The sequence below is a fragment of the Aspergillus caelatus genome (genome assembly GCF_009193585.1).
Source record: "Aspergillus caelatus strain CBS 763.97 unplaced genomic scaffold BDV27scaffold_2, whole genome shotgun sequence".
Lineage (NCBI taxonomy): Eukaryota > Fungi > Ascomycota > Eurotiomycetes > Eurotiales > Aspergillaceae > Aspergillus > Aspergillus caelatus.
In genome coordinates, this window is record NW_022475265.1 from 139190 (window position 1) to 152123 (window position 12934).

The 12934-nt window shown below is 48.0% G+C and overlaps 5 protein-coding genes across 5 annotated transcripts; all 5 read left to right on the forward strand.

Annotated features, from left to right (window-relative positions):
• Positions 1–544: 544 nt before the first annotated feature.
• BDV27DRAFT_167505 (uncharacterized protein) lies at positions 545–1819 on the forward strand (the record flags this gene model as incomplete). The annotated part of the gene is made up of 2 exons (XM_032074507.1): positions 545–1659; positions 1720–1819. The coding sequence occupies 2 exons, from the start codon at positions 545–547 to the stop codon at positions 1817–1819; spliced, it is 1215 nt and encodes a 404-aa protein (XP_031933699.1).
• An 843-nt stretch (positions 1820–2662) lies between these two features.
• Positions 2663–3601, forward strand: BDV27DRAFT_151877 (uncharacterized protein; the record flags this gene model as incomplete). The annotated part of the gene is made up of 1 exon (XM_032071439.1): positions 2663–3601. One exon carries the CDS (start codon positions 2663–2665, stop codon positions 3599–3601), a length of 939 nt encoding a protein of 312 aa, XP_031933700.1.
• Positions 3602–4507: 906 nt separating this feature from the next.
• On the forward strand, positions 4508–6364 carry BDV27DRAFT_119277 (uncharacterized protein). The gene has a single exon (XM_032064828.1). It carries the CDS (start codon positions 4578–4580, stop codon positions 5982–5984), a length of 1407 nt encoding a protein of 468 aa, XP_031933701.1. The 5' UTR covers positions 4508–4577; the 3' UTR covers positions 5985–6364.
• Positions 6365–6534: 170 nt separating this feature from the next.
• On the forward strand, positions 6535–9438 carry BDV27DRAFT_35532 (transcription factor domain-containing protein). Its single transcript, XM_032076417.1, has 4 exons — positions 6535–6705; positions 6771–6917; positions 6967–7654; positions 7713–9438. The coding sequence occupies exons 1-4, from the start codon at positions 6623–6625 to the stop codon at positions 8997–8999; spliced, it is 2205 nt and encodes a 734-aa protein (XP_031933702.1). The 5' UTR covers positions 6535–6622; the 3' UTR covers positions 9000–9438.
• Positions 9439–11199, forward strand: BDV27DRAFT_35533 (arabinan endo-1,5-alpha-L-arabinosidase). The gene is made up of 4 exons (XM_032076418.1): positions 9439–10141; positions 10334–10807; positions 10870–10955; positions 11007–11199. Exons 1-4 carry the CDS (start codon positions 9878–9880, stop codon positions 11140–11142), a joined length of 960 nt encoding a protein of 319 aa, XP_031933703.1. The 5' UTR covers positions 9439–9877; the 3' UTR covers positions 11143–11199.
• Positions 11200–12934: the final 1735 nt, after the last annotated feature.

The following is a 12934-nucleotide window of genomic DNA, read 5'->3' on the forward strand; positions in this document are numbered from 1 at the left end:
TGCAAAGGAGTCTATGAAGGGGTACGAGAGTGTTTTTTATTCTGACTACTTCCTCAACTACCCATTCCAGCCCGAGCCATACTGCCCCCAGTGCGATGGTGTTCCACGCGAACTACCAAAACCTCTTGCTCGCGCACTTTCTGGCGTGAAAGGAATCGATGAGACAGCTCGATGGGCCCGGGATCTAGATACTATCCCTCTGGAATGGAAAAGCCAACTCATAGATGCCACTAAGGCTCTGGTCAACCTGCTAGGCCGTCCATGGTGGAGACGCGTCTGGGTTTTACAAGAGGCCATTCTTGCGCGCAATGTAACTGTGCAATGCGGTGCCCGAGTCATCGACTGGGCCGCGTTCCAAGCCATTTTGTACACCACCATACGACAGGCAAAGCGGCGAAGAGCCCACCAACATGGGTACATTCCTGACGTGTCTTCCCGAGGGGCGCTGGTCAATGAGGAGCTTCTGTCTAGGGCTAGCAGTACCTTTGCCTTCTTCTGTCTGCAGCATAATTCGAACTTTTACGAACAGGTCGGAAGTCTCTCCATGGCCAACCTCCTCTCACTCACTGGGTCTTTCGAGGCTACAGACCCTCGTGATAAGATATTTGGCTTGCTGGGCTTGCTTCCTCCGAACAGTGCGGAGCGTTCAAAGTTTAGGCCCGATTATACAGCTAACACTCGGAGACTGTTCATCCAAACTGCGAAGCATTTCATTAACACCACGCAGAAGCTCGATGTGATCACGGCACGACCACCTCTGCCAGATTATGAAGGGCTCCAGTCCCAAAATGCGGACACGCCATCATGGGTTGCCGACTGGAGCATACCGCAATACTGGCCACTCAACTCGATATGGGTCAGTGATTTTTCAGAGCTTTCAACCCTGCATCTCTATATGAAACACCCTGGTGGGAAACACGAACACGGCCCAGGTATAACAGGGGAACACTACACAGCAGGAGACACCCTGCAGGTCTTCAATGCGAGTTATTACGACAAGTCGCCGTTTCCCTTCCATTTCTCAGGTTTCGATGAGGTCCTACAAGCTCAGGGCATTACCGTCGACACCATTGAAGAAGTAGGCTATCCGTGGGACTTGGATGTGCCACCAGGCCAATATACAGGTCATGTGGAGAGACATATCCCACAGGAAATGGCCCATCAAAGACAAAATACGATCATTGAAAGTTGGAAGTCTGTTAGTAGAGTAAGAGATGAAGACACATATCATCATAGCAGGCAGTCACGCGCGGAAGCATTCTGGCGGACAATATTCCTAGACCGGGAGCGTGCTCTCCGTGGATCTAACAGCTTTTTCTCCATTAACCGAATCCCAGCCAAACTTCCCGCCACCCCCAAGAGAGATGCTGATGCTTCATCAATTCGTTTTGACGGGATTAGGATAGGATTTCCACCTAACGGTGCGGAAGGCGAGGAGGAGTTCCTCGGGTATCTCCAGCATGAGATCAATGAAACGTGGTCATTTGCGAGATTGAATCTGCACTGTAGCAATTTACGTATGTTCCGAACAACGCAGGGGTATTTAGGGTTATCCCATCCGAACACCAAATCTGGTGACAAGGTTGTCGTTCTTTTGGGGGCGCCAGTTCCAATGGTTCTACGGGAGTACAACGAAGGATATATTCTAATAGGGCAAAGGTAAGCTTGACTACTTTTGATACACTATGTCTATCATTTGCTTACCAATCGCATCCATAGTTATGTTCATGGCATCATGGATGGGGAGATTATCCAGGCTGAGATAAACAAAGGTCGAGGGCGTGAGCCTGAACACTTTGAATTATTTCACATTATTTAGGTCATTCTGCCGGTAACATATCCTTGTACAGTCTGGACCGAGAGTTCATCATAGTTGACTGTAGTTGATAGGATATCTCCTTTACCTAAGACATTTATCACGAGAATAGACAAAGTTCGCAGAAAGTGTTAATTCAAAGGTGACGATTAAAACCCTTTAATGGTGATTCACAGCGCTTTGCCATCATACAGTATGTGGCAGTATATCAAACACAATGGTAGACTATTTGGTGTCATATGAAGAAGCGTGAGGATGCAACTTTCGAGAGTTGATCGGGATATGTTAGAGAAAAGAAAAAAGAAATAAAAAAAATAAAGAGAACACAACGGGAAGGATATTGGCTTAAAAGATTCCCCGACTGAGCCCGAGGGGTAGGATTGTCGAGAACATGGACGCTATCACCTGCCCAACTACTTCTTTTTTTTTATATATTTATTTACTGAAATACGGACTTGGACAGTCACAGACTCACAGCCAGGATTTGATTTAGACTCTCATGTAAATAGGGTTTGAAAATCATGATACGTAAGGCGGTCTCGAGCGTCCCTGTAGTTACCAGGGCATAGCATTGCCTCGACAATAGGCAGGTCACGGATTATATATGCACGTATGCATGTCCGTCACTTCCCTTTCCTTCATATGTCAGAGTTAGACCATGCTAATCTCTTTTTGGAGTCTAAGCTTCCTGCACAGTAAGTCGAACAAATATCAGCCGCACGGCGCACGCACAGTCTCCAGGCAACTATGATACCTGCTTTCCTTTTGGTCTTTATTTTATTATGGCTATGTAAAGTGCGAAACATGAAGTGCTCGAAAGAAAGTACAGATGATACCGGCTAAAGTATGACGGCTGTACAGAGCAGGGTGGTTCAGCTTCAAGATCGATCGGAAAATGGGATATGTGAAAATGGGATATATATATGTTCGCGGCGTCTACAAAACTCCTTTCGTGTTACACTAGACGGGGCTCAAGGTCCTTTACGTGTCAGGGACAACGTTGAAACGGGCTGGTTCCCAACGAATTTAGACTCGGAAGAGTCGAAATGGCATTTTGATATTCTCATTCTTCTCGCTGTCATTGGCAGCTCCGCCACTCAGAAGCATATGCCCGCCATCACAGCCTCACCCTTCGGTCTTTTTCCTCGTCTTTTGCCCGCACCCGAAGCCCTCCTCGATACTATCCGGCTGTATCGTCTATCTTCGACTCCAAATGTCGACGTCGTCGGGGTATATTCCGGTACCGTTCTTACAGAACTAAACTACTTCGCGAATCCACTACACAAGATAGAAGACATCCAACCCTTTGAATTCCGATCCTGCGAAATCAAATACAACGGCAGTGACAAGGAAAAAGGAGAGCCAAGCAACACGGATCGCATCAAACCCACATCCTTCCTGAACGTAGTTACAATTTTGTCGATTTTCATTTCAGTGGGCCTCTTAGTCTTCGCCGGTGTAATCCATGACGACGTCGCGCTAATCGGAGTGGGCACCATGGCCCTGTCCACTAGTGCCGCTAGTCTGTCGGCATACTGGTCTCCACAGCTATCGAAACAGATCGTGAAAACTACAGTGCCTCAAGGAGATCTTGTGATTCGCACTCGTGGAGGGGGTTTCATTGTGGTCCGTGGCAAGGAGAACGTCATCTGCGAACTTTACACGGGCATGGATTCCTACAAGTATTTTTTCACGGATAAGATCCGCCAGATCTTTTTGGCTATGAGCACGCTACTGTTGATGACATCGGTCATTATGTTCAGCAATAGCAGCGAAAAGATGTAGATCGCCGTGGGTGCTGCGTACTTTATCTTGAACATCTTTTACTGTCTCTACATAGAAAATACAAGCATTTCGATTTTGGGATCTCATTAGTACAGTAGACATGAAACTCTAGTTCAGAAATCTCATATATGTATGGTCTTGTTTATAAAGATTACAATATGTATATCATGGCATGTAAAGTCTTAACTAGTTTTTCTCGATGTTAAAGTAAATTGAGAGAGATCTAGTTCAGATGATCGATAGACTTTAGTCTCTAAATAATTTTCTCATTAAACTAATCACGGTGTAGTGAGCACAGGGCACCAAAAATCGAGTATTAACGTACTCAAGTGGCGGAACAAGTTCGTCTATGCATGGATTTTATTGGCTAAGAAAGATATATCACCCTCACGGCTGTGGGCCAGTAGGAGAGCTTATCTGGTGCAGTACCTCGTAAAGAACTCTCTAAAGAGCACAAGGCTACGTGTAGAAAGGCACATGTACTTGTGAAAACAGTCATGAGAGTGACTGTTAGCTATACCAGCTGTTCCTGCTTTTCTGTTCCTACCTTAATTTCTTTTTGGGCCGTCATATGCCAGGTCATCGGCGTTAAGATTGGTCGATCATGGACCATCGAGTGTACTCCACTTGGCCTCGTTTAGACAGTCTGGCCCTGACTGGAACCATCATTAGTAAATTAAGACACTTTGCTGTCAGGTAGAATTAATTAATGACCCACCATGACAGTATAAAGACGAGTTCAACCCGGATTTTGCAACACCTCACATCTGTTCGGACTATCGTGAAGGGTGTTTCATTTCACCTGAGCTGGGCTTGTTGGTTAGCGCCCGGTCGCACGAGGCGGAGTCTGATACTAGTAGTTTTTTTTCCCCCTACATAAAGCCCCTCATCGCCGCCCCCCCCAACCCCAAATGCGCTGGCTCACGGCCCAACTTCCTTCCTGACAGCCCTGTGCCACAGTCGGAAAAACACAGCCATGCCGACAAACAACATCAGACAGACGGTCGATGAGATTATTGACTGGCTGAAAAAAGTCTCATGTTTCGATGACGGATTGGAATTAACAGAAATTATCCGTCGCGGCGAATTGGCGACTTTGACCGACGAAGTAGCCGTGCAGCTTTTGTACCGCCAGTTCAAACACGAATTCATACGGCTGAAACGTGTCAATTACACCCTCGAGCAAGGCGATGGAGATCCTCTTAAGGGAAGTTTAGATGGGAAAGCCCTTACACCGTCGCAGTTTCTTTTTGGTCAGGATTTCGCAGAGATAAACCGAACGGTGGTCAACTTTCTCTCATTAAAATGGCTACTCGAGGATAAATATCAGGCATTTACGGCGCATCAGCCCGGTGTCGTGAAGCTGTCCGAAACAACGTTCAGGCGCTTTCGCGACCTAGCGCGGGATATCTTGAAAACAACGGATGATATACTGGCCTTGGTAGTATCTTTGATACTAGGGGACGTGGGGAAGGATCCTGTACTAGAAAGATTCGTGCACAGGAAAGATGGCAAAAAGCCAAACCATGACCAGGTTCTGGCCAGAGCAATTGAACTAGGTCGGTTTCAGAAGCCGCTGAACTTACTCTCGGACAACAAGCGGGAAGAGGTACTTCTAGGGGTACAGGTCGGTGCAAAGCTCAACATTCCACAATTAACACAAGGTGAGAATGTCCCAGGAAGTCTAGAGAGTATTCTCATGCTGCGAGGAAATCCACAGGCATTTAACCTAAAGTATCTCGAAATTATGCTGGATGTATCCGGAGCAGGTGCTCATGTTGACGCGCGTGGTGCCGTTCGCATGATCGAGCCGGTCTGTCAATCCTTCTTATCCGCCTACCCGGTGTTGATGAATGTCATTACCGAGAAGCTTTCTGTGCGCGATGCGTATAACACAGTCCTGCAAAATCGAGGTCAGCTACTAGCCGACCAGGGCTTCCATGCGTTATCCACAAATAATCGCGGCGACCGGGCCTTTCTCCGCTTATGTGCGATGGGTAGAGTAGCAGATAAACATCTAGCTGAACTGTTTGAGAAAGCATTTATAGACCTCCCGCAATCCACACGAGAAGACCTTGTTAGTGGATTGAACGTCGACGGGTGCAACGGTGAAGATGCGGTAATTCTGTACTACATGCCCGCGATATTCGCGGAGGCATTAAGGGTCACTCGTACTGCATCAGATATAAAGAAAGTCCAAGTGCTTCAGAGCCTCATGTCATTGATGGCGCGAACATACAGCGATACAAAGCCAGTTGACGGACATCCCGGCGCCATTCTTGAACGCGACGTGTCTGGGGCAAAAGACTATATACGACGGGACGGCTTCATTGACGATCCCACCATTTTGGATCAATGCGTTCCTCCGGTAGCGACATGTTAATGCAGGGCTTCTGTGTGCTTTGATTTGCCCCCGAAACTTGCTTAATGTTAAGGTTCAGTTACTATTGGGCAACCGTTATGCGAGATTAACGAGAAATGAGCTCATGACTTCCGACTATTCTTACTTCAAACCTTTACTATTCGAGCCTTGTGTTCTTTTGCCGCCCAGAATAAGTTGTTTGTCCATTCTTATTCGGCTTTCTTATGACAAGACCTTATGCATATTTCTTTATAATGACGCCGCCACGCTTATTGTGAATCTGACTCATGGGGGAGGCCTTTTCTGTTTTTCATTTCCTGTTTAATGGTTTGTTTGGAGGAGATATCAATGTTTATACATGCTCGGGAAATACTTTGATCAATATTAGAAAATGTTCTATGTACTCATTTATCTGGTAGCGATAAGATAAGCTATGGGCGGGGCGATAAAGATAAGTCGTTGATTAAATCTCAGGCAACAAGGTTTCCAGCGTCGGGATCGCTCGGAATGAGATTCCATTTTTGCACTTCACCATCACTCTTGGTGACCCCATCATTCCGCACCAAGATTGCCTGATCACCCCTCGGAAGCATTCAGCCGATCCCTAAGAGCCTATTCTACGATCTAATTGACTAAGATAATCTCTCTAGTGCTCATCCATGCAGTCGGAATCTCCCACGCACAGCAACGTCACCTCGGAACCCCCTCGGAAAAAGCGAGCCAAATACACTCAGGTCGCTTGGTGCGTCCATCACCTTGGCGACAACGTTAATATTGGATGATACTTTGCTGATTAAATGCTCGCAGTAATGAATGCAAGCGGCGTAAATTGAAATGCAGCGGTGAGCCAACGTGTTCACGCTGCACCCGTGATGGCGTGCCATGCATTTACACGCCTAGTGCTTATGCGTTGACTAACGCTTCAAGTTCTGTGGAGGAACCGCATGATGAAGGGTATGGAAGTTTCGTGTTTGAGCTGAGCACTGTCGGTTGACCAGAATAGGGTATCTGCAAGGTTCCAATCAGTCGATCGCCAAATCGAGTCGCTTCAGCGCGAGATGCGAGCGATGGCTGCTCGATTGCGCGATCTCGAATCGTCTTCGCCGGGTAACAGCAACGCAAACAATCGCACTCCGAGGCGGGCTTCCGTTGTATCATCTCAAGCGCCAAACACGGGTCTCCAGCGTATTATGAACCGGCCAATGTCACCATATCACGTTGGACCCACGAGTGCGGAGTTCGGTCTCACCGCGCGTCGCAAGCCGTCGGATGACGACGATGAATTCGAATCCACTGCTGCACCAAGTCCTGTTGCAGCGCCTGATGCGGATATCGCGACTGATGATTTACTTGGAAACCTAGGGATGACGGAGGCTCTGAGGCTGGTGACAGTCTATGAAAACGCGGTGGGCTTGATGTACCCCTGTGTTGATCTGGACAGTGTGCGGGCGTATGTTGTCGATTTCTTTCGAGATAACTCTCGTCAGATTCTGAGCGCGGAGGAACAGGATTGGTTTTTTGCGCGTGATGTTGAAGTGCTGAAAATTATCTTGGCAATTGCTTTGGTGACGGAATCGCATGGTCGGAGTGGGCGAGCTGCGGTGTTGGCTGAAAGTGTTGAGGATCGTTTTGCGACTCGCGTGAATATCCCCGAGGTTGACATGAAGGAGCTTCTTATACTGACATTGCTGGTGTGTAACCTATTCGCTCTGTCCCCGTCACATATGGCTAACAGTAATCGTCCACAAGTCAATATTCCATTCGTACCGGGACGATGAAGTCATTTCGTGGCGATGTATTGGGATGGCTTGTCGAGGTTCAATGCAGCTAGGCCTACATTGCCAGGAGACCTGGTATAGAACAGGAGGTGTGTTCCCAGGGGAATTGCAATGGACGTGGGCTAGTCGGCTGTTTTGGTGTATCTACGTGCTAGATCGAAAATGGTCCTTCGGCACTGGGCTTCCATTTGCTATTCAGGACACGGACATGGACACTAACCTTCCGGAGCCGGGAACCGCCACACCTTACCTGACTTGTATGATCTCGTACGCGCGACTTAGCGGCAAGATATGGGGGCTTGTAGTCGGATGGGGCAGTCGATCGCGTGCAGCGACGTCGGATTACTGCTCCTACCTTGATTTCCAAGTCCAGCAATGGATTCAGTCAATTCCAGAGGAGCTACGGTTCGACCCTTCACGACAGCCTTCCCCTGACTCGGTTCAGAACGATAACATGATGATGCTGCAAGTCCTGCTTGCGCTACAGGCGAACCAACTTCGGATTCTAGTGTACCGCCAAAACTTACTCAGTAGCGAGAGTATCGAAACAAATGTCTCTGGCGCATCCATCGCCGTCGAGACCGCAAAGAGTACGATCCACATGCTAGACTACTTTACTCGTGTTTCGGATATCTACTTTCAGCGCCCGGAACCGTTCAATTACTTTTTAATTTCGGCACTAGCCGCGCTGTTTCTCGCCGTGTTTCATGCGCCGGGTCGATTCAGTAACGTCTGTCGCGCTGAATTCTATGCCGCCGTAGACATGGTAAGGAAGTCATCTACTCGGGCCAGAACATCCAGACGCCTACAGAAAATCATTCGCAGTTTGAAGTTGATTAAGTTGAATGTCGGGAAATCGCCTTATAAACACGGACAGCCGCCGGAAAGCCTTGGCAAGGTACTATCTCGTTTCAGCCACGGGCAGCATGACTCGAATCAATCCACTTTGTTGCAGTCTCCGTTGCCCCCGTCGCACCAGCATCAGCCATCCGGTATCCCGACTCCACAACCCTCCACCTCCCTTTGGTCCGTGTCCTCTCCACCGGCTACAGCGCCAGTTAATTTTGGCAACAACGACGATAGCTGCGACGACTTGACCAGTTTCTTCGAGATGGCAGGAGGACTCTACTTCGATCCCAAGACGGTTCCCCCCGAGGAGGCACCTGCATCCGAGGGCGCTGGTGCAGGGGTGGAAGGGGTTGATGCGTTTCACGCTGAGAATGAGGCGCTAACCCGTGTAATGGCTGGCCTGTTATAGATGGAGGTGGAGGTCTCAGAGTTTGAGTATCGAATTCTTCTTCGTATAGTATTTTAACCCAGGGCGTCCGTGACTTAAGTCGCTTGATCCTAAAAAGGTCAAAGTATCCCTGCCATTGGTGGAACTAGTCTAATGCACGCGAGCCAAATAGTGTGAAGCTAATGCATCCCAATCCCGGGGTGTCTGCCTGAAGAATCCACTCGGGTAATTGCCCAAGCCAAAACGATCAGCAATCCCCGTGACAAGTGTGTTCGATTACCGTAATGGGCAAAACTCCTGGATGAGTGGCACTACGAGCCAATTACTGTTGAATTTATACCCTTGCTCTGCAGAATACCCCAATGATGTAATTTCTCCGTCGCTATATGAGGAGTCCATGCTAATGACTGGCCAAATGACCGTCTAACCGCGTTCCTCGGCCATTTCTTGGCTCAGTGTGGAGGGGTTATTCAATCACGCCGAAGATGCGGTTTACCCTCTCATACGTCATTTATTTCGGACATATAAACTGTTATCTTTCTTAGACGGAACTTTCAGTGGAGTACGCGTGAAACATACATACGATGGACTGTCTCCGCGTCACGACCGGTGGCTTGTACCATGCATTATATGCATGTACTATAGATCGCTCCGTCTCAGCACCAACAACCGGGTCGGACATTACTAAAGGCACCCGGAGACAATACATCGGAGGATTGCGTTCCTCGAATCGATGCATCTGTTGATCTCCGGCGGAGTAAAGCACTTTTCTCATGGAGACTGCGCGCACATACACACAGAGTTAAAGACAACAAACTGGGAGTCTAGTATATATAGTACCATGTATCTCGTAGGAAAATCGACTTTTCAAGCTACACATCTCTCCATCTTCGCTAACCATGTATCTCCAATCCTCTCTTGCATTAGCCCTTCTACGGGCTGCGGTGGTTCATGGTTACGCTAATCCGGGGGCTTGCTCTGGTGCCTGCAACATCCATGACCCTGCTTTGATCCAGAATGGCGATGGAACATACTACCGCTTCTCGACAGGGAATGGCATTTCCTTTGCTTCTGCTTCGTCCATTGAGGGTCCTTGGACAGCTCTTGGATCTGTATTGCCTGATGGATCCTCGATTGATAATTCAGGGAGTAATGACCCTTGGGTACGTATTTCAATTTTTTTTATCTTGCATTATCAGCTTCACAAATTGTATCCTCTTTTCGTTCCATTTTCTTATTTTTTATTTTCTATTTTTCATATTTTCGCTGGTGTCATCCTACGAATGTTGAAATGAACGACCCTTGTCCATCTTCCCGCACTCTTTATCTAGCATCTTACGGCTAACACCTCTTAGGCACCCGACGTGCAAAAGGTGGGTGACCTTTACCACCTCTACTACGCCGTGTCGAGCTTCGGCACCCAAGAATCCGCCATCGGTCTCGCAACCTCCGAGACCATGGAAGAAGGCACCTGGACCGACCAGGGCTCAGTTTTTACATCCACAACTGGTGACCAATACAACGCCATTGACGCCAACCTGCTAGTGGACGGCTCCGTCAACTACCTAACCTTTGGATCCTTCTGGCAGGATATCTTCCAAGTCACACTGAATGGGGACGCCACGTCTTCGACGTCAACGCCGGTTAACGTTGCTTTCGATCCGGCTGATACACATCCAGTTGAGGGTGGTTACCTCTACAAATATGGAGATTATTACTACCTGTTTTACTCATGGGGAACATGCTGTGGATATGATGAAACTAGACCTGCTGAAGGGCAGGAGTATAAGATCAAGGTTTGTCGGTCGAGCACGCCGACTGGGGGCTTTGTGAGTGCCCCTTTTCTCTTACTTTGCAATCGATCGGTTAAGATGGATAGCTAATAATGTAGGTTGATGCGAACGGTGTTGCATGCACGGATGGCGGTGGTACCGTCGTTCTTGAGACCCATGACAATGTCTATGGACCTGGTGGACAGTATGTGACATCACTATCTCCGCTTGAGTTTATGTTTACTAACCTTCATAGGGGTGTATACAACGACCCGACCCTTGGCCCTGTCCTCTACTATCATTACGTCGATACGACTATCGGCTATGCTGACTCCCAGAAGCTATTCGGATGGAACGCCATTGACTTCTCCAGTGGATGGCCTACTGTCTAAGTGCATCATCTGTCCAGGTAGCGAGAAGCATTTTGTATATAATTCAGCTTTCTGTGGAGAATACATTTCAATAACGGCGAGAGAGCCGATTGACCTTCCCTTTGAGAAAACGTTCTTATTTTTTTACTACCCGTCATCCCACTTGACAATTTTCGCTTATCTACATTTTAAAGTTTCAGTATCAGCAATTCTTCAACATTCACCACTCGTCAGTCATACTTATTATACGTCACTGAGCCAAAGAGCTCATGTTTACCTATCGCGCCTCAAGGGATGCCGATTCATTGGATAGGCGGCACAGCAGTCCAAAGATCTTCAGGGATGAAAAGTTCGATCACCTTTTCCGCCCGAGCATGGCTAGTATGAAAGAACTCCTTGTAGATAGTCGTCCTCACGGACAGGTGCCGAGCACACTATTTATAGCGAGTAGCCCGTGCGATCGTCGGATTGACATAGATCTTCGGCGCTGTGACTTAGTGTGTCACAGCTTATCTACAACACGGGACACAAGCGGAACGTCACGATGGTCATGGGTGGCTTATAAGCTCATCCGCTTCTAGTGTATTGGAGAGCGGGAAAGTACCCCTATGTCTCCTATGGTAGGTGGTGATATTCGGGTTGATGATTTGTTGGGCTGCGCAATATGTTGCCGATTATAGATTTAGTTCCTCGAGCCTCGTCAGCAGTCTCCTTAATTCCTTCTTTCTCCTTTCCATGTATATTTTGTTTCCTTACAAAGGTATAGAGCTGTTTTGTCTTACATGCGGTCATATGTGTACTGATAATCGTGCCCCGACGAGCCTTCTTGTTCTAGGTTATCTCCATTTACCTGTACTGATAGTAGAGTATTAGAATCAAATTAGAAACTTCGCTACAGAGATAAGTCCCGGGTACTACTAATAGATTATCGATATCATATGAATGAACTGGCATCTCCCGGGCAGACCTTAGGACTTCCAACAGGCTCGAAGCCAGGGTCATTGGAGTCGTCAGAGTCGTCGAACAGGCCGTTCTCCTGATTAGGAACCTCGCAGAGCGTCTCGAGAAACCGTGGGAACTTGCCCGCGTTTAGGATGCGGTAAGCAGTTGCGGGCTGAATGTGGTCGTTGGGACGCAATGCTATCTGCCAGCGGGCGGCGTCCAGGGAGGATTCTCTACCAAAACCTTTCAAGAGAGCTTATGGAAGGATAGTGGGGGTTGTCTCTTCTCCGGAATCGATACCTTCTTTTCTAACCCCGCGATCGTGGGTGTTTGTGGAGGCTGATGTGTCCTGCTGGGAGCCCCTTCCCGGGCCCCTTGGCACTTCAACATGTGGGGCTCAGAGAAGAGTCATTGCGCGTTGAGCACCTCACCTGGGCGCATAATCTAGCGAAAAAAGTGATAGTGGTAGTGATCTTGGCCTGATGCCTGAGGTGTCATTATTTTGAGCGTTGCTTCTAGGTCACGTGGCCTGGCCAACCGAGCTCTGACCAGTAAAACATACCTCCCGAGTCAAGCTCCTTCTCATATTCCTCTTTATCTCAGAACTCACAGGGCGATGTATAGCTGCATACGCACCGATGAAATGTCCTACATAGGACTGTATGAATCCTAGTTAAGAAATCCCTCGGCAACTTCAGGCTTGGCACTTTTCATTTTGTAGGGTTCAACCCCATAGCTGAACGAAGTTGAACCCCTTTCCTTCCCTTAGGTAACCCTCGCGCCTTATGGCATTTCTATGCTTCAATGCAGAATCCAAATTTATTGCAACCTGGGTAAGTATTTCCACAATAAATTATCTTGACACTTAATT